Source organism: Micromesistius poutassou, assembly GCF_964030765.1.
Source record: "Micromesistius poutassou genome assembly, chromosome: 2".
NCBI lineage: Eukaryota > Metazoa > Chordata > Actinopteri > Gadiformes > Gadidae > Micromesistius > Micromesistius poutassou.
Window position 1 is genome coordinate 19,855,720 of NC_140272.1, and position 22,141 is coordinate 19,877,860.

Below are 22,141 nucleotides of genomic sequence, written 5' to 3' on the forward strand. Positions count from 1 at the left end.
CCCTTTCACCAACACACACCGGATACAGTGGGGGCCCAAAGGGGGGGCCAGGGGGGGCATGACCACCCTGATGCAACCTGATGCAACCCAATCGCTGCCCTGGAGAGTCGCCAATGCTGCATAATATGCTTATTATGCATAAGATGCTTCTATCGTATATTTTACATCAGGAGCTATTACATTAAATCAATGATGAAGCTGTGTATTTTTTGTTTTTAAGGAAAGCAGGAAGATGCATTTAGTGAGAAAGTAGCCTCTTTGAAAAACATTGATTCGCCTAACACGTGTATATACAGACATTAATACATGATTATTGTGGAACAAAACATTTTACACTACCAGTAATAGTCCTGGTACCTGCTACATCAGTAGTAGTCGTAGTCACAGTAGCTATAAAATAAGAAACCAAAGTATATCAGTGTGCGATTCTGTAAATTTACATTGTTTTGAAGTGGCCTATATACTAAATCCTAATAGAGTTCCTTTAATTAAATTATGGATTTCGGTTCAGGTGTACGCCATGTGTGACCCCAAGATTCTCCGAGGCTGAGATCTGGTAACCCCTACAATCAATGTCTGGGCGCGCCACTGGATGGATAAAGAATGTATGGAAGTGGGCAGGATAGTCTAATGGATTTGTTTCTGGGTTTCAAACTCTAATGTCCACAGTCTACCTGCATCCCTGAGCGCGTACATAACCCCTACCCTGCTCCTTAATGTCATGCGTCTATAGTCAACATGAGTCACTTTGGATAAAAGCGTTGGCGAAAGAGAAGCTCTGTTGAGAAGCTGTGGAATTCAAGAATGTAATGTGTGCCGTTCGTAATCGCTGCGTGTTGAACAAGTAACCAACAGATTACCATGAATTCTCATTAAGCTGACACTCTTATCCAGACGTTTCTGGTTCCTTGTCACATACACATTAATTGAGCAAGAAGCTTGAGCAACGAGCCTCTTGTTTGCAATGCCGAGGAAGCCAGGAACTCGAGCATTTTGTGGGCATTAGTGAACATTGGTTGTTTATATATGCAATGTGCGCACAACAGTGTGGCAATAATTTGTCAATTTAGAATTCATTCAAATCCTAATCGTAGTATTTTCATCCTCTTCTTCTTCTTCTTCTCTCTCCTTCTCTCTCTCGCTGGTGCAGGTGAACTGGTGGCGCCTGCGGAGCCTGACGGACGCCAAGAAGAAGGGCCAGCAGCACGGCGAGCGCCACACGCTGGCCTTCCCCGGGGACCGCGGCCACGGCCTGCTGCCCGGCCTGGCGCCCTTCTCCGAGTACAGCCTCACGGTCATGAGCTTCAACGGCCGCGGCAACGGGCCGGGCAGCCACGTGGTCAGCTTCAGGACCCCGGAGGGAGGTGAGGAGGAGGAGGAGGAGGAGGGGATGGGGGCGGGGGTGGGGGGGGGGGGGGTGTGGTGGTTAGGATGGTTGTGTGCCCGAGGGGATGGAGGAGATGGGGGACAAAGGGGGAGAACGATAAGGGAGGAAGAGGAGGCGGGTGAGAGGAAGGGGAAGAGAAGTGGGGGGAGAGAGGGGGGGAGAAGGGTGAGGGAGGACACAGGCGGATTGGGTTGGTTCTTAGGAGGGGGAGAGGGGAAGGGAGAGCAGGGAGGGGGGAGCTGAGGACATTGCTATGGTTGTTAGGAAGACGGGGGGGGGGGGGGGGGGTGAGGGAGGGGGTTGTGTTGTTGTTGGGAGGAGGAAGAGCGCCGAGGGAGAGAGAGGGAAGGAAAGAGTAAAACTGGGGGGGGGGGGGGGGAGTATTGATTTGGCCCCGCCCCTGAAAGGAGTCGAAAATAGGGTTATATCTTAGAATAGTTAAGGAGAACTGGGTTGCTCTCCGTGTCTGTTTGTGTGTTTGACCTTCGTGTGTGTGTGTGTGTGTGTGTGTGTGTGTGTGTGTGTGTGTGTGTGTGTGTGTGTGTGTGTGTGTGTGTGTGTGTGTGCATGTGCGTGTGTGTGTGTGTGTGTGTGTTTTTCAGTCCCGGAGAAAAACTCTGCGTTCAGGGTCATGGAAGTCCAGAAGCACACCATCTCCCTGGCCTGGGCTCCTCCCCGGGAACCTAACGGGATCCTGACCGGCTACCAGCTGCAGTACCAGCTCAGTGCGTAGTAGTACCTGCACCACCGCCAGCACGCCCACAGCATCAGCCCACAGCAACCACACACACCAACACGGGGATGATGGTGTCTCTTGGAGCTCACGTGAAGAGAAAGAGCGAACGGCCCTGTTTTGAGATGCAGGTCTCGTAGGGGGGGGTGGGGGGGTGGAGGCGGAAGCCCGGGAGATCTATGGTTCTGGGTTGATTGTGTAACCTGGCCAGCCGCTGGTGGTGCCGCCGGAACGAAGAAAATCATTGGGGAGCTCTAATGGGGCTGCGGTGGGAGGTGGTGGTGGTGGTGGTGGTGGTGGTGGTGGTGGCGGGGGGGGGGGGGTTGGAGGTCAGTGAAGGGTCAGAGTGGCTGTTGAGCGGACATGTCACTGGGAGGTGGGGGCGGCGGCGGCGGGGCTGCTCTGATTGGCCTATATGTCACCGTCATTGGCTTGGACCTGTGCTGACCGGGGCCGCGGTGTCACAGCCTGTAAAGAGCTCTGGTGTTACTCACCAGAGCTCAACGCCTCCGGGGACTCAGCCACGCCACAATTATTGCTGACAGTGTATCTGTGTGTGTGTGTGTGTGTGTGTGTGTGTGAGTGTGTGTTTGTGTGTGTGTATGAGTAGGTGCCTATGCCTATGTTTGATTTGGTTTACGTCCATGCGTGGGGGGGGTCTGTTTAGTGTGTAGGGGTCGGTGCACACACAAACACACACACACACACTCGCACACAGACAGACACACACACACACACACACACACAGGCAGATCCACAGACACAGACACACAGACACACGCACACACACACACACACACATGGGCACACACCACCACTCACTGAGTATCCGGAAACACAAGCCACAGTAAAGCTTAATGAGTAATTGGAGACGCATTTCCTGGCTAATCGAGTTGGATTCCTGCAGCTGCAGGAGAGGGCCAAACGTCATGGAGTGTGTAAGCGGAGGACGCTGTCATTGTGGCGGCGCGGTGGCACTAGGCGGCTGATGGACTCTTTGAAGCGCTGCTCCTCTTTTTTCACCCCCCTTTTTGAAGTAGAACCGAAGGAAGTCATGTGTGAAATGTTGCAGATAAACCAGCCAGCTGTCACTACGGCACCGACGACACTGCGGAAATCAGACCGTCGCACCACAGATGTTTCCCGAATGACGCCTACCTAATATGAGAGGGAGGGGGGGGGGAGGGGGAGGGAGGAGGGGGGGAGGGGGGGGGGGGGTGGGGCAGCTTTTCACTGAGTTCCCGCTTCACAAGTTTCAATGCGAGGGCCTTTTGTAACGTCATTAACTACACTTAGCACCAGGGAATTTGGGGAAGGGGGAGGTGGGAATCAATTTGGCTACAAATTGTGGTTTATTAGAGTTCACGTTTTGTTCGAGGGTCACTCTGCTACTGTGTCAATTCAACAACCTGCAGCACACTTATACTGTTCCGTTAAAACCCAGATTAACCGTAAACCAGAGGATCAGGACATTCTAGCCTTCTGCCAGGATGTTCACATGGATTCAGATGATGAATCCATGATGATCCAGATGATGATCACAGTAAACCGGATCGTCATTTTAACAGGACAGAATTGACAACCGAAAGTGACGTAGCATGCTCACAGGAAAAACATGTGCGATTTGGAGAAAGAGAAGATAATCATTTTGGATTTTATAGCATGAATTCCTAAAAGAATGACGTTCAATAATAGACTCAAAATACTGGAATTGTAAAAAATGCAACATCACCATAGCAACATATCGCCCGGAGTGCTTCATATTGACGTCCAGCCCAGTGTTCAAAATGAACTAGTTCAAAAGAACTAGTTCATTGAACGAGTTCATTTTTCTATGAACTTTGAACTGAACGTAACATATTTTTAAGAACTTGAACTTGAACTAGTTCCGTTTTTGTTGATACTTGGGTCCAGATGACATGATTATTAAATAGAGTTACTGCCTTAGTTGTGATGAATGAAACAGGTGTACAAATAATATCCACAACAATATGAGATTGTAGTGATGGGCAGTTTCGAAAAAAAACTTAATGAACTGAACATGAACTAGTTCAAAACTGAATTGGTGAACTATGAACGTGAATTGATTCATTTTCTTTTGTATGAACTAAACTTTGAACTAGTTCATGTGAAGTATGAACTTGCACAACACTGGTCCAGCCATAATGAGGACATCCTACCTAATGGTGACATCCTAGCCTAATGAGGACAGTCTGACCTTATGAGGGCATCCATGTCTTCTGAGGACATGCCAATCTTCTGAGGATATTCTGGCAATCTGAGAACATCTTACCTTACGAGGGCATTCAAGTCTTATGGAGACATTTTGACCCTATGAGGATACCTTATGAGGACAACCATACCCCATGTGCACATTCATATCTTATAATGACATTCTCCTCTCATTAGAATGCTCTTTCCGTATCAGGACAATATTAGGACATTTTCGTCCCATTGTTGTAGTGATGCACTAGTCTGATCCCATGTCGCCGCTGTGTGTTTTAGTCAACGACACCGAGGAGTTGGGGCCCTTGCAGACAGTGAACATCAGTGACCCCGCGGCCACTAAGCTCACCCTGAAGGACCTGGAGGCGTTGAGCAGATACAAGTTCTACCTGCGCTCCTGCACCACGGTGGGCTGTGGGCCCACCGTCACCGAAGACAGCACCACCACGGCGAAAGCGCGTGAGTACTGTTTCATCATTTACAGTCCTTTGAGCACTGGGTTACCCCAACGTTTTGGTGCTGTGGCCCACTTGTCGAAGTACATCGGGCCCCAAGTCCAACCAATTATCTTATATTTAGTGCAGTAAAATAAGTAATACATTCTCATCACTGTGTCACAATCTTTTTAAATATTTACCACAAATGAAACATGCATGCTGACGTGAATAGGTTTGGAACATAAAGCTTCCAAGGGGATTACATCCATTTTTGTCTCCATTCAGAAGCCGATAGGCCTACAGACTGTGGACCTTTAGAACTCCCACCCACAACATTTCCTCTGGCTATCGTCACTACCTAGCTACCACACTATCCTGCTTTTCGCAGAGTCACATTTAAATTCACAGACATCCAGCAGACATTTTGACCCAAGTGACTTTTAAATGCAACTATCAAAGCAGAAAATCAATACGGGAGCAACTATAACTTTTAAGGGCTGCACAAAAAAGTAAAAAAATATATATATATATATGCGCCAGATAGTACAGGATAGTTATGAGAATCCAAAACAAGGGTTAGGCATTTATTTAATTTTAAGCTTGAATTCTCCCAGACGACAAGGCTAGGTCATTCTTTGGCTCTGCCAATGTATCAGAGTAACCTCTCTCTCTCTCTCTCTTTATATATATATATATATATATATATATATATATATATATATATATATGTGCATACATGCAGGGGCAGCCAAGCTCTTTCAAATCTCCATGTCGGTTTGTTTTTGTGGATAAACAATTTTATATGGCTGTGGAAGTGTGTTTCATTTGTCACTGTCTTCAAGGGGCAAGTGCTTATTGATTGGACCTGAGAATGTAAGCTATGGAACAATCAGCCAGTGAAGAAAATTGCTTTGAGCGGGGGAAACTGGAGGATTTGATATTGAGTTGTGCAATCATAAACATGTCGCCAGATAGGGGTCTTAATGAGAGGCCTTCAAGGATATAATATTTTATTACCGAAAACATGTAATTTATTTTCTCATATTTTTTGTCTCCTTATCAGTGTCCCAAGTTGATTACAATTCCAGTCAAGTGGGTTGTGGGCTTTGGCGTGAGTGATCTCAAGGAAGAGGAGAGGGAAAATGGGAGAATGCACATGGATTTACAAAAGTGCCATCACAATAGCGTGCAGAGGCGGCATTTGCGATGTGCATGGGCGGTCTTTCATGGACATAGCCTTTACAATATGAAAAATGTATACATTGTGAAATACCAGCCATTCCAGTGAAACACATTGTGCTTTTAAAGTTGTGTCACATGAATTTAGTATAGCAACGGCTCCTGGATGTACTTATTGTAGCTTCGGCATTACAGTCAAATGTCCTATGTGTCATACCTATTCTACTATTGCTGTCTTTTATGAAGTGCGTGTGTCCATGAGTGCATCTTTATGAAAGGCAGTGTGCAGCCGTATGTATTCCTGTATGGATGGAAGCAGTGTGACTGTGCTCAGCCAAGCATTGCTTTTTTTTCTCCTTTCTTCTATTTTTTAATCCTTTAGTTTGCCCTCCAGCCTTCACTCTGGTTTCTCCTGTTGACTACAGTAGCAGATCTCTGCTCACACACAGGGTTAGACAACCAAAAAGCTCAAATATTCTCAAACAGGTCGCCCTCAGAGAGCACAATAACAACTTCATCCGCATGTTTTAAGTTACCCTTTATTGTTACCCTTTATTGTCCCTTTTTGGGGGAAATTCTTTCTCTGCTTTTGACCCATCCGGGAGCCGGTGAACACCCGGAGCAGTGGGCAGCCGCAGTGCAGCGCCCGGGGAGCAGGGGGGGTTTCAGGTGCCTTGCTCAAGGGCACCTCAACCGTGGATGAGGACATAGGAGAGTGCTGCACAACCACTCCCCCGTCCATATTTTTGTCTACCAGTCGGGATTCGAACCGGCCACCCTCCGGTTATCGGACCAACTCTTTAACCAGTAGGCCACGGATGCCCCCACACAAAAATTCAAACAAAACAAAAACTCTGCTCCAGAGTTGAACGTTGAATTGAAAGTTTGAAGGTTGGTTTAGTCCAAGTAGAGCAGCCGGCTACTAAAAATGCATACAAGAAAATAAAGCATGAGGATTTGACCGCAGACAGAACCTCTCAAACGCATTGAATTGCACAAAGGGTGAACCTGCATAAAGGTTTAGACACACCAGTCATCTGTGGATAATTGACCTTGTCTGCTGCCCCCATTATCAACAGAGAGCACTTCCATGCCTACTTTCATTAGTCCAACGCCAAGCTCTCCTTCAGCCAGAGTCTGACGGCTTCATGCATGACGGCAACACTGAAACCTACGAGTCCTATTAATCTAGCCTCATTTGTGACTCTGATATCAACTTTTGATAGCCTAGCAACAGTCGGCTTTTTTCCCCGCATGCATGAGTCACGCCACGGAAAAAACAAATGGTGCTTTACCTGGTCATTTATACCGCGCTGGGTTACCACGCCGTCATCCACCCTGTCGTCTAATTATGAATGACAAAGTGTGACTCGCCAGGAAAACATGAAGAAGAAACAGCTTGATAAAGAATACAATGTATAATGTATTATTTTTGATACGTTTTAATAGTAAACTTGTATGGGAGAAGGCATACGGTACAAAATGACAGCTATCCACAGGGACAGGGACACTCAGTGCAGCGGCTGGGACTCAAACAGAGCTACGCTCAGCCTGTTTTGGGTCAGGTAGCCTGCCTCAAATAATGACTATAAAAAGGTCCAAGTGTGTGTGTGTGTGTGTGCGTGTGTGTGAGTACACTGTCAGGATGTTGACATGTACTACTTTACATGTAAATTCAACAGTGATTCACCTTCTTGTGAACCCCAGTGAGAGTTTGTCCCGGTGACAATCTTAAACGGCAGGCGTGTGTGATTTAAAGCGCCGGGTGAAGTCTGTCCTCTCTAAAGACTTTTTAGCACATCGTGTGTAGAAGAAACTTTAACTTTGGAAACTTTCCTCAAGGAACTGATGGATGACTTGTTTGTTTATTATTATTATTATTATGCTTGTTGTCACATATAAGAATGCTAGTTATTTAGATGCAAAGTTAACATGTATGCTAGCACTCACTAGTAAATAGTTTACAGCAGTTTAATCCAAAGTGCTAGGCAGCAAGATTAGTCCTTCATTTTAGCCCCTCCATCAGCCCTCCTCCTCACCTTCAAGCATATAAATCGTCCCCCACAGCAACAACCAACTCAATCCATACGGATATGAAACACACACACACACACACACACACACACACACACACACACACACACACCCACACACACACACACACACACACACACACACACACACACTGTGGCAACCCGGGCCCAGTCCCAATCAACATGATGCAGAGCACCTGAGGAGCCGGGAGGAAACCTGCTTAAAAGGCAGAGGCTTCCACAGCCATTCAGGGCTCTCTCGTGGCTGGGGTGGACGGAGAGTCCAGCTGTTGTGGCTGAGCCGCCCGATCGTCTTTTAGTTCTTTTTAGAAAGACTTTATTGTTTGATTAAACGGGCCGTTGTGGCTTAACACCCAACCGATTTGCGTGCTGTTTTAAACCAAGGCGGGTTCACTCAACGAGGCGGGTTGCCACAACACACACACGCACACACACACACACACACACACACACACACACACACACACACACACACACACACACACACAGGAGAAGAGCAGCTAGCAAAGAGCAGCTAGCAAATCCCATTCAACCTAATAGGCACTGCAGCCTTTAACAGATAGTAGGTACTACTAATGTATTTTTCTTGGTATAAAGCTGGGGCGTTGTTGTCAAAATAAAGATTAAGGAACAATATTAATTCCTACATTATGATATTTTGGTATTATTTCCAAAAATAAATATTCATTAGTAATGTGGATGTGCAGCCCTAAGAGGAGTGCACATTTAGGCTATCACACCACCCGCAGTCGTAATGGCCCAAAAATACCAGACAATATCCATCTAGAATCTAGCGTTATATCAAACGGTTGATCATACATGGACATATTTTTCAGACTAATCAGGTTCATTTGAACTGCATTATTATAAAAGGACCATAGTTGACCCAAGTGCTGTTCAGTTAGATGCCACACAGTGGGCAAGCAAGCAGTATAAGAAACAAAACAGATTACAATGAGTAAGAGAACAATGAAGTCAAAACAGGGCAACAACACGTATTGACGCACACGCACAGACACAGCGAGACACACACACACACACACACAAACAAACTTCTACCCATAGAGCAGTCAGTAAGGAGCAGCAATTTGTTTCTAACCTTAGTTTAACAGTGTTGATGCAGGGGGGCGACCTTTCCTGAGTAGGAAAGGTTGTTCCCTAATCTAGGGACTGAAACAGTAAAGGCACAATCTCCCTTGAGCTTCAATATAGACCGAGGAATGACAAAGATGCTTTGGTCAGATGACCTGCGGACCATGGGGGTCGCAGGAGTGCAGATAATATCTGACAAACAAGAAGGGGCCAGCCCAAGCAAGGCTTTGAAAACCACACATTACAATTGTTCAATATATTCTGAAGCATATGGGGAGTGACGGGTGGATCAGGGGTGAAGTGGTCCATCTTCCTGGAGTCAGTCAGAGGCCTGGCAGCCGCATTTGGACCAGTTGTGAGCGTGACATAGAAGACTGAGCTTTCCCAAATTATAGGGAGTTACAGTAATCCAGTCGAGACTTTTTGCTGGTGAATATTTTTTGGCAGAGCGTTTGACGTCGGCAGCTAGCTGGCCCAGGTTTTTAAGTAATTATGTTTGTGGAATCAGGAGGGCCGAATAATTCAGTTTCAGTGTTGTTATTTAATTGAAGGAACTTTTGAGCCATCCAGCAGTATGTCCTCAAAGCCCATGTAAATTGAATACATAATTTGGTCCGTGGTCAGAACCTTGGGGACCCCCCAGGAAATATTGTCTGAGGGTGGAGAGAAAGTGCCTATATTAAGGCCTATAATGGTATTCAGATAGATAGGTCTTTTGATACTTTAGGCAGGGCGGATTTTGTACTATGGAGGGCCCCGATACCAGATTTCTATTTCTCAAGTGTGTTATTGTAATTCAGACATGACATGAACTGTGAATATTCTTTTGAAAGACATTGTAATTTAGACACGGGTCTGACATTGTTGAGAATAGAGGGATCTAGGTATGAGTTCCTTAAGGAGGGGCTTGACAACTGTGTCTTTGAAACCTGTTTCAACAGTACCGCTGGTACCACTATTAATAAGGGAGAAGATGCCAATGGGTCTGCAAAGCATTTCCTTCTCAACCACAAGACCAGTCCTTTATTACAGCACTAACTCCTTTGCTGCATCAAGTTAAAGGGGCAGTATACCCAAAATAGTTTGTTGTTTAATTTAGCAATATGCATTATATGATCTCCAACATCATCTATGACATTTTGTCACTGTTGCTCAATAAGACCATCATTGTGTAAAAATCGTATGTTTTCGCCAACGATAGTAGGACTAGCATTGAAAAAAAAGTAGCGCAAATTTGCCGTGGGTTGTAACCATGCGGATGGAATGTCCCTCCTTCCTAGAGCGGGGTGTCTACTCCACCAGCATCAAACAAGACAGCACAAAAGTTCAATCTAAGAAGGAACCACCAACAGGTGTCCTTGTGGAGCGTGGGGAGGTGTGGAGGCTCTTCGCTAGGGGGAAGGTATTTCTGAACACGGAGATAAGTGGATAAGTGGAGGCTGTTGAGAGGCGGCGGGGATTGCAATATTCTCGGTCGTTGGCACTGAAAAAAAAAACAAACAAAAACAACCACAACACCCCCCGAAAAAGATGCTTGTGACTTTGAGAGAGAGGGGAGGGGAGGGGAGAGGGGGGGGGGGGGGGGGCTTTTAGGCCAGCCAATCCCTGCTGTGGGAGCAGCTGCTTTGCGCGGCGTGTAATGGCAGGATTAAGATGGAGGTGACAGAGTGTCGCGTGGCTGACTATCAGCCTGTAGGATATTTATTTTTTTATTTTTTTAGGCCGGGGGACTGCGAGACTCATTTTTTTTTTTTTTTAAGTTGCTTGTACACCAACAACAGCAACAACAACAATGGGTATTACCATAGCGGTGGCCTAATCCATCACGATTAGTTGTGGCGATGTCATGCGCACTCATCGGAGTGGGGGTGGGGGGGGTGGGCGCGTCGAGCCAGGTGTTTGTCCTTGTGTTGCCGAATTATCACCTGGGGTAAACATGTGCACTTCAGCTGAGGACAGGCAGAGGGGGTTTTGCATGTGTGCCGTAGGAAAATGAAGTGGAATTGTGCTTATTTGATCGGCACGGACAGCCGTGACCGCGGACACAAACTTGTGTCCGCGGTTTGACACATGTCTCATGTGGTTTGACGTCCCCGCATACTTTGGTGAATGGATAGGATGAATGATGTTTTCCATAGGATAAGATAATCTAATGAAAGATCCCCAAGGACTATGACATATATATATATTTAAAAAAAAGATGTATACATGACATAATTATGTATCTAGCATTGTTTCTTTCACATTTTTCTTGTCCTTTTCATTTCATTTTAAGTCACAGCCTTCACCTGCCATTACCGTTCAATTTCTTCACTTTTTTATCATGAATAACTGGGACAGCAGAAGTGGAGAAATGATGAATACTGCTTTTATTTATGTCCTTGCTGCACCATTAACCTTACACCACCGCCAACCGTAGCCTCTACTCCAACATTTCTGTTCTCATCTCGTGTCAACTCTGTCAGTCGCTGCCTCGTCTATATTATCTGCTCCTGAAATGTCTGCAAATATCAACTACAGCCCTGCAAAGCAAACGGGTCCACAAGGATTCTGGCTTTTATTGCATATACAACATAGGGACAGACCTCATATTAATCACATCACCTTAATATTACCCTCCGGTTTATTTGTCTGTGTCAGGGTGTCAGTCTACTCTGGGTTTAAAACTGGCCACTGATAACGTGTGTGTGTGTGTGTGTGTGTGTGTGTGATAGTTCCGCAAACTCAGCTAGTTTTTTAGCGTTCTCTTGAGTTATATCCCCTGATAATGGTTTCCTCAACTTTTCTTTAGGTAAAGGTAAGTGGAGAAGTTCAGAGGTAGTTTAAAACTTGTAAGACGTCACACGTCGATGAAGGGGCGGGGGGTCAGACAGGACAACACGAGTGGCGGGTGTCGGGGGGGGGGGGGGGGGGGGGGGCTTGGCTTCAATGTCAGGACAGACAAGGTTGATAGGCTATGCAACCGTTATTATTTCTGTCGCTGTTAGCCGGAAACGGGGGGGGGGGGGCTAAAGGTGAGGAGGGGGTGCAAGAGAGCCCCCAAAAGCATCATCCAAAACAACAACAAACAAACTGACAAAAATCAGCGGGGACAAGTCAATGGCTCATCGAGTAGAGTGCCGGTGCGCCCTTGAAGACGACTTAAGGTGCTGGTGCGGCTGCTTTTTTTCTTTTTTTTCCTCTTCCCGGTGCCAATAGTGTTTGATTTGAGGACGCCGTGTGTGGACTCGCCGTGAGGAATTGCATTTCAATGGCTTTTACCTCGCTTGATTAATTAGACAAGGGGATTAGCTGTTTAATATTAATATTGGAACCTTTCCACTGCGGCAACCACACAACCAACCCCACCCCCCACCACCCCCCCCCACACACACACACACAGCCCACCCCACCTGCATCAGATAGGGCTTTGTATATACAAACGCACAATCAAAGTGTTCCCGATGAAAAGGCGGAGGCAAGTCAAAGTCACCGTGGTCATTGTTCTCTGCAGGTCTAGCCAATGCCCACGAAGGAATATCCACCCAGGGCTGGTTCATCGGCCTCATGTCCACTATCGCCCTGCTCACACTCATCCTGCTCATCGCCTGCTTTGTCAACAGAAATAAAGGAGGGAAGTATTCCGGTGGGTATTACGTCACTGAACTGCACGCACGCACGCACACACTCACACACACACACTCACACACACAGAGGCAAACGTACATGCATCCATACATGTTTACACATGCAAAGACACACGCACACACACACACACACACACACACACACACACACACACACACACACACACACACACACACACACACACACACACACACAGACACTCACAGACACTCACAGAAGGACACATCTCCCTGAATGATAACTAATTGATGGTATAAGCATCATTATATTTCCATTTTGGTGTTTGCTGCTAGGAAGGAAAATGACAGATCAGTGCAAATGCTATCAGGAATACATGAGATGGAATGGTGTTTAGTTCCAACAGGAATCCGAAAAAAATACCATTTCGATAGCTATTCAAAAAATTTAAAATGTTTTTTTTTTGCTTTTGCCACGAGTAAAAATTCTAATCTGTTCCCACCATTCGAGTTCTGTATTGCATTGACAGCCTTTTATTTTTTGATACAAGCGCAGACACACAACAACAACATGATGTCTATATGCTGAGGATATGCTAATGCTACTCGGGGGCAACCTGGTCGGCAATGATGACATAAGCATTGCGGTATTTTAATGTTATTCTCTTTATTGGGGACAGGAGAGCCCTTACCAGCTTCACCATTCACTGCTAACAGCCATCAGCCAGGTTGCCTGGCCAGCCCTCCCTCCACTCCGTCAGCAGAAATGGAGAAATAAAAAAAACGCACACCTGTGTTTTTCTTTCTCATTGTTTTTTTGTCCATCCCTCTTAATAGGCTTTTATTCTGGTTGCCCTCATAGCCTCCATAGCTCTTTTTTCTCTCTCCTGTCCCTCTCTCTCTCATTTGTTCATTTTCTATTCGGCTTTGGAGAACATTACCTAAACACTGTCATTATTTTTTCGGATTTGGGTGAAGCCCCTTCGCTCTCAGACGTGTTTGCGCTTTGCCGGGCCCCTGGGAAACACCTTTTGTTCCTCTTGAACAAAATGAAACTGCGTCAGGCTCAGGGTAAACACTAGAATGACTCTGAAGCGAGTCCTTGTAGTCCTCCTCTACAGAAGCTCTGGCGGGAAACCGGAAAAGAATCTCACATTATGCTTTTTTGCTTTTCTTTTTTTCTTGGCGAGCAGTAAAGGAGAAAGAAGACCTTCATCCAGACCTGGAGTCCCAGGGCATGAATGATGACACATTTTGTGAATACAGGTGAGCGCAACTACCTCGGAGCGGGTATTTAACCACAGCGCTCTCGTTTGCGCATAATAGAAACATTTTGTGATATGCTAACGGTTGTTGCAACCTCTCTCTCTCTCTCTCTCATTGCCTGTCCCTCCCTCTCTCTCTCTCCCTCTCCCTCTCTCTCTCTCCCTCTCTCTCTCCCTCCCTCTCCCTCTCCCTCTCCCTCTCTCTCTCTCTCTCTGTCCTTACTGATCCTCATTATAAAAGAGAACCGTACCTACACATCCCCCGCCTCCGAACGTTGCACATGTGACATTTGCGTTAGCCCCGATGAAACGGAGGCGCTTTAAACAGCAACGGGGATTCCCGAATAAGCCTTTGCTGTTCAACCAATAAGCGTCACTGTGCTCCCTAGCGATTAGCCGCCCTGCTCTACAAATAGAGTGTTTAATGCGTGCAGTGTAAGCCTGGGTTGCGATGGTCAATGTTTCAATTTTGCTAACTAGTTAAGCCACATCACCGGCACTTGAAAGGAATGCTACGATTGTATTATTAGCGTATCTTTCTTGGGTTCGGTTGCTGCTGCTGCTTTGTTGGGGAATCGAGCTAAACGTGTGGCTGGCCAGTGACCAGCAGGAGGTGGAAACCAATCAGTATAATTGAAAGCAGCTCATCTCCGGGGCAGTAATATGTGGTCACGTTTCATTAATCCTATAGTGGTCCAATTCATAACTGACTAACCTCCACTGTATGACTCCCTGTGTGTTCCTCCCAATCGGTGTGGGGGGGGCACAAAACGCAGACGCTACAAATCTCCATATAATAATCATCCAGGATTGGCTGAACTGCACACCTCTCCAGGCCAGCTGTGTGACGGAGAATTTAAAACACAGGCGGTAATGGGATCTGAAAGACTTTTTTTCCCCCCATTGGGATTTCTGTTTTACTTTTAACGATGAACCCCTTTTTATGTTCCCCATAAACAGGAGCTGATAAAACTCAGATAATAACCCTTGCAACAGTGTGTCAGCCTTACTGCTATGAAACCACCCAACTGCCCTGCTACTATTATTAGTATGCCATCTGATATGATGGCACTGGTCTCACACCCCTGACACTGAAACCCAGTCTGTGCATTATAAGGACTCACATCTCCATCACCTATCATAGTAAACCTCATAATAAGCCCTAGCTGCCGTTTCTCCGTTTCTCATTTCACATTGTCACACACATATTCTGATAGGACTCCAGCAGGGTGAGAATCCGTAACCTGTTTAATGTCACTGCCCTATTATCCTCTTCCTTACCTTACCTTACCATACCTTATTCCTCCCCTTTCCTTTATTCCCTTCTCCCATTCCCTCCTTTCCCCCCCACACCCCCCAGAATGTCCCTTTGTCAGCCCTAATCGAGGAACAAAGGGTGTTAACAAATTACAAATGTCTCGCCCAGTGCGTTTGTGTGATTATTCTACACCGGTCAGCAAGAGGTGAATGCTAATGCCAATTACTGCGGTATGGAGACTTCAGCAGTTCCAGCCTGTAGCCACACACACACACACACACACACACACACACACACACACACACACACACACACACACACACACACACACACACACACACCCCTGCACACACCCTGTGACGGCCAATGCAGACACACACACACCCCTGCACACACCCTGTGACGGCCAATGCAGACACAGATTGAAGCCATGAATGAAACAAGGTTATTTCTAATCTCCAATCCCTCTCTCCTCTGTGTGTGGGTGTGTGTGGGGGTTTCTTTATACCTCTTTACTTGTGTGCGTTTATGGGTTTGTTTGTGTGTGTGTGTGTGTGTGTGTGCGTGACGGCGCAGTGACAACGACGAGAAGCCACTGAAGGGCAGCCAGCGCTCGCTGAGCGGCCAGATGGCGGGCGGGGAGAGCGGGGACAGCCTGGTGGACTACGGCGACCAGGAGGTCCAGTTCAACGAGGACGGCTCCTTCATCGGCGAGTACACCGGGCACAAGGACAAGAGGGTATCCACGGAGATCAAAGGCCCTGCCCAGGCCCCGGCGTGAGGAAGCCATGACACAATTGGAGGGGAGGGATGGAGGGGAGGAAGGGAGGGAGGGAGGGAGGGAGGGGAGGGAAGGGAGGGAGGGATGGAGGAGGTACAACACCAGACTCCAAGGCACCATCCCCCTTCTCTTCGACAGGATGAGGAAATCGTGGGGGGGGGGGGGGGGGGGGGTGGAAGGAAGACATTATCTGAGCACAAATTGGTCTGAAACGTGATCTGGAATGTGTAACTGCCGACTGCACTGCCGTCCTGGTTTTATAAGGCCACGTCATACGCGCCCAATCGCCCCACTCACCACTGCCGCCCTATCAATTTATAAGAGAATGGCCCTTACTAAATACTGTATATATATATTCTGTATACTGTACATTGTAGTGTATGTGTGGAGTGTTTTGTTTTTTTGGTTATTATTATGACCATACAAATATTGTTTGTTTGTTTTCTTTTATTTTATTTTTTGCTTTTTTTGTAAATGTAATTCTATGGTCAAGTTTGTACGTACGTACATTGAAAATGAAAAAAAAAAAAAAAAAAAAAGGTAAACGCTTTTGTCTCTCCGTCGCGTGTACCGTAGCACACAAACAATACAGGGTTGGGATATCAAGCCAATAATAGTTTTCAATTGAAGCAGATCCTATTTGCATTTTATATATTGAAATCCGTCCATTAAATATGATGTAATATGTGTACAGAGGTTGATTATTAACTTATTTTCTTTCTTTCTGCTTTATTGTTTTACTTGACGTAACACCAAGGGCATTGGAACAAATCGATGAGTCATCAATTGGAAGGGAATATCATTTGTGGTGTTATCTTATTGTCTTCTTGAGTATGTTATCAGAAATGGTAAAGCGTATATCACGAATCCTCACCAGTACAATGGTAACTTTTTCTTTTTTTTTAATCTAGTTTTGTTTTATTATTGTGAGTGAAATTCTAATGACCAGATTTGGAGCGGATCTTTTTAAAATCTATTCTATAGGATTGTAACTGTTTTAAAAATTATGGAAGACCGCAACTGTTCATTACTACAAGTGTCTCAACAAAAGTAACTAAATGGTACGGACATTGTACAATGTTTTACAAATCCTTCACTGCCTTACGCAGCTGCGTATCACACCACAGCACTTACAAATATTTGTATTATTATAATTATTCAATATTATCAAATGTGCACATACACTTGTTTCTGTTTTTGTGCACCCCAAAAACTTAGGTTACAGTATTACAACAATATCTATATATATATATATTTGAACGTAACCTAGAATCTCATTACAGTCTTTTTATTTTTTTTTATAGTTACTGTAATAGATAATGGACTCTTTGGTAGTCATATTACTGTTCCTTTCTTCTTCTGGTGGCTTGTAAAATGATCTTTCACAACCTTGCTTGTTACAGTAAAGCTTCATCAATATTACACTATTTCAAAAAAAGCCTTACTTGTTCTTAATATCACGAACGGCTGTTGGGTTCGGCAGGAACAGAGCTAACAGAAGCTCCCGCTGAACTTCGACCTCTGTCAAAAAATACAGCTTGTTTTGCATGTTAATAATGTCGATTTGGTGTTTTTTTTATGTCATTAAAATTGCTTTACTTTTGTACCTCTGCGATACTGATATGACTATGCCTATGTATCGCCAATATAGGATTGAATGAAGGTACACAGACTCGACTTATAGCTCATAGCTCAATTATAAAACATGGACACGTGTGTATTTTTCACACGTGAGTGTACATTTACATAAAAATTAGCCCAAAGTGACTCTTCGCCTCACCTTTTATCTGCCTTGTTGCTTCAGACAGAGGGATCTTGATATTGACCTTTAACGGTTACAGAAGAAGCTCTTCAAGTAATCATTCATTAAGATAAACCTAGTTTGCCATGATTTGTTTTGAACGGTGCAAAGCCTTGTAACACTCCTTTGTGTGAACCACATTGACACCAAGAAAAGAAAAGATCTTAAAATAGCGGACACACAGACACATTAGAACTTCACAACTATTGCAGTCCTTTTTGCCGAACTAAAAAGGTTTTACACAAAAAGAAAGACTGGAATAATGGTTAGGTAAAATTCTGACATTTAAAATAAATTGAGGGATGAAATGAGAATAATTTAATAATTGTATGTAAGAAGGAAATCCAGCAATTTTAGTCTTGACATTGCTTCTGAATGTGTGAAGCACAATCTAACTGAGCACTGAAACCAGCAGTGATCATATCAACCACTTCCGCCATCTATTTTGTCCTAATGAACTGAAACGGATGCAAAATATGTTTCTTCCTCTCCCTGTTTCTGATGTAGCCACCTGATGCTCATTTGAACATGCTAATTCAAACATGCTAATTTGAGTCCACCTCACGCATCAAGGAACCCGGTGCCCAACCAAAATGAAAACTGATTAGTATATATATTTCATTAATACACAGGATCAGATGTTATAATCCCTTGTGCCAAAATCCAAGGAAAACACATATTCAGAAGCCCCTGCCCAAACCAACCTTATAAGCACGCTGGCCACTGAGCTACCAACCAAAGTTGAAAAACACGAGACACATGGCCCAACTAACAGCAGTAAATACAGCAGAATGCAGTATGCAGCATTTCATTGGGGTTATCAAGTGGGCACCCTCTTTCACAGATGTTTCGTTAAGTTAGGCCCACGACACCTCCTGAGGGCTTAACAATGAAACCAGCGTAATGCTGCCACCACATTGCCACATTTAATGCATCTAAATCCTCTCTTTCCTGCATCGTACCCCTAGCCCTACCCCTAACCCTGACCAAACAAACACGTTAGCACATTAGTCAGCTGGCTTACCTTAGCTTGCACCCCAGAAAGTATGTTTTGTCCTTACCCACAGCCATTCACTTACTCGTTCTGCTGCCAAGGACATGTTACTAACCGCCTGCCTCAGACGTCCACAAATGCCCAGTTCAGTCAGCAAGCTAGTAGCAGATCTAGCCATGAACCCCTGCGCGCCGATTTCAATAGGCCTTAGTCGCGTACTCCAGCCTCGCTGTGCTGCCTCTCCAGCCATTTCAGCATACTTCGCTTTCTTAAGCTCCTTGGCTACTTCAACTCTGTCTTCCCAAGGAACTCTAAGTTCAATGAAATAAACAATCTTCTCCAAGTCCGACCACAATAGCATATCCGGTCTTAGCCGAGTGCTAACAATGTGAGGAGGGACAACAACCTGCCGAATAAGGCTCCTCCATTACTTAGCCCGCCTGCCTCTAAATGGTCTAGCCTTTTCCCCCTCCTTTCCCGCACAAAGTTAATTTGCCTTCCCTCTTTACTAGCGGCTGATGAATTAGCTTCTCTCCGTTTATCATCAACAGCCTCTGCCAAACATTTCAATACCTGGTTATGTGACGCCACGTATACCGCTCCTGGGAGAGGCTGACCTTGCATCCCGATAGGATATGGCGGAGGCTGCACACACAGGAACATAGTGTGCATGTCTCATCCTCACCCAACCATCAGAGCTGCCAACTCTCTCTCACTCTCACGTCCATCCAACCCCCCCCCGCCCCCCACAGTGAACATTTACACCCGCGGACTCTGCTATAAGGTATGCATTACAAGATTCTACAGAGTCTCACGCCAGCAAAAACCCAAAAGTTGGCAGCCCTGAACCATTGATTTAAGTTCTGGGGAGATGGGAGCACATCATATGTAGCACCTATCATGAATCTGATCCTGCTAGCCTCCATGCTCCATAGATCTCTCCATTTTATCTTCTTCTCCTCCACTCCCTCCCAATTCACCCACTGCCCTTGTTTTGCCTGCAACACTGCATATAAATATATATATATATATATATATATATATATTTTTTTTTTTAAACAACAGAAAGACAATTCTTTCTGAATTCAAACTAAATACGAGTCAGGATGCAATTAAAGCTAAAGCTTAAGGCTTGGTGAACCGCTTGGTCTGTGTAGAAACACCGAAATACATGGATTAGCAAACATATGGATTAGCAAAACAAATAGCTCTGAACATGAAATACAAGCCTGCTGTGGTGGCTAACACTGTGAGGTATTGGCCTTTTGTCACTATCACACTATACATTCAGGGGGAGCCAGCATTCCTTGAATGAAAACTAAAACATGTTGTAGCCCTAACCACCGAAGGTGTACTGCAAAGCCTGTGATATTTCATAATCCACCGTAAACCACAGAATTTAACTTCATTTTGAACATCTCCCTAGGGTTAATACTGGGATATTCTTCTCTCTTCAAAGGGGGAACTAATTCATAATCAATTGTTCATGGTAGCAAGATTAAAGTGGAGAATGGCTTAATTGTATAAATTATATATTGAACCCTTTATACCGAGGTGTGCGGAAACAAACACGGCCCAAGGCTGTGAGTCAGGTCTCCTACTGAGCGTGTGTTTAAAAGATCTCAGTGGTTAGTTTACATTTACCCTTGTAATGCATCAAGCTGACCTTAAACAGCATTACATAATCCTTATCCTGCATTTTCAAAAAAGCAGTGGGCAAATTGTTCCATTGTACATCTAATGGAAGTCCCAGCAGGGAGCGAAGCGGAGTGCGTCTGCGGAGCATTTGCAATGCATTATGGGTATAAAGGAAGGGGCGGGTGCGGGTCACTGGCCCCCAGCACGAGGGGGACGCTCGCTCGCTCATGCTTTCCGTTCTCTTTTTTTAAAACAAAGCACATCCACACCAGTGTTTAATCTACATCACAGAGGGGATCATACATAATACAGCACACTAATCAATGTGCCACGTACTGCCCAGAAGCTCTGGCTTCCTGGCATTATTGGAGGAAAATAACTGTTGAGAACAAGTTCTCTTTTAAATTAATGCCCCCCCCCCCCCCCCCCCCACAGTTATAACATCTCACAGGCAATTTTTTTTGTAATAATCAATGTCTAATAGGCGCTATTCCCTTTATAGCACTAAACCTTAATGATAATCTCGTCCTGAGCAGCCTCTTAACACACAAAATGGCGTCATTAGGCCTGTCCTTTGTTCGCCTTGACTTCCCCCTACGTTACAGGCCTAACACATACGTTGACATCACAATATATCTGCATCACAGACAAGCGGCATTTTAAAGCGGCTTATTGCACATCTGCACCAAGAAGGAGATAAAAATCTGAATAGAAACGGGATATTCGATGAAATGGGAATCCTTTGAGCAGCGCCCCCCCACTCTCTCGCCGCTGTATATCTGTGGCAGTTGCCGTCGCGCGAGTGCTTCTCGCGCTAAAAGAGTTATTCATTTGAAGAGCGCTGTGACATTTTTTTTTGCTTCTTCCCGGAGCCTGTGACTATTTCAAAGCTTACAGGCTTCTGGGACATCTGAGGGAGGACTGATCTCAACGTAGCGCACTTGCGCTGCAAATGAATTGGTCCCTAGGTCTCCAGAGCTGTCAGCAACTCACTTTGTATGAGAGCTTCATTCATCAACACATTTTCCCCGCGAGTAGCAACTTCTTGAAAAGGGAGGAGGGGTGTTAACTTAAGTAGAGGAACGGGCAAAGATTTATTTATATTTTTATTCAGCCTTGGTATTCTATTTAGTACTAAGGTTATTTAGTTGTGCTTTGTCTAGACTGCGGGTACATTGGTTATGAGTAAGAAACTAATAATAATGGTTTATGTGAGTGCTGCTGCTGTTTGTCGAGTGAGCCGGTAAACAGTCTGTCCGGCCTCTCAGGAATTTAATTTCTTCTGAAGTTTGCCAGGGAAACTTTTAATAGATGACAATACGCTCTATGAAAAAATAATTTATTTGCACTATTCGGTTGAGTAACATCCCGTTAGCTTTACCTTTTATTACCTTACGATTACCCAGCTGGAGCCGCTGAACTATGACGGTATGTGCCAGTACGTCATTGTGTGACATTGTCCTAATGTAAACGTGCGCCGTGGAGAAAAATAAATATTCGTCCCCGGGCAAGGATAGAGGAAGCCGTTTAAGTATTGCATACAGAAGCAATACATAACCGTAAGGAAAAAGTGTTTATCCCTTTAAGGGTTTCTAATGTCCTCTGTGATCCACTCCCACGCCCGCCTTCCTCAGCATGTAAACCAGCGCTATGATTACACTTCAGAGTTGATCTTCAAGCGACTCCCCACCACCCCTTTGACCGACAATAAC

The 22,141-nt window shown here is 45.3% G+C and overlaps 1 protein-coding gene across 1 annotated transcript; it reads left to right on the forward strand.

Annotated features, from left to right (window-relative positions):
- Nucleotides 1-607: 607 nt before the first annotated feature.
- On the forward strand, nt 608-15,996 carry LOC311338237 (neural cell adhesion molecule L1-like protein; the record flags this gene model as incomplete). The annotated part of the gene is made up of 7 exons (XM_084463470.1): nt 608-613; nt 1,151-1,364; nt 1,990-2,112; nt 4,626-4,805; nt 12,602-12,733; nt 13,886-13,958; nt 15,792-15,996. The coding sequence occupies 7 exons, from the start codon at nt 608-610 to the stop codon at nt 15,994-15,996; spliced, it is 933 nt and encodes a 310-aa protein (XP_084319596.1).
- Nucleotides 15,997-22,141: the final 6,145 nt, after the last annotated feature.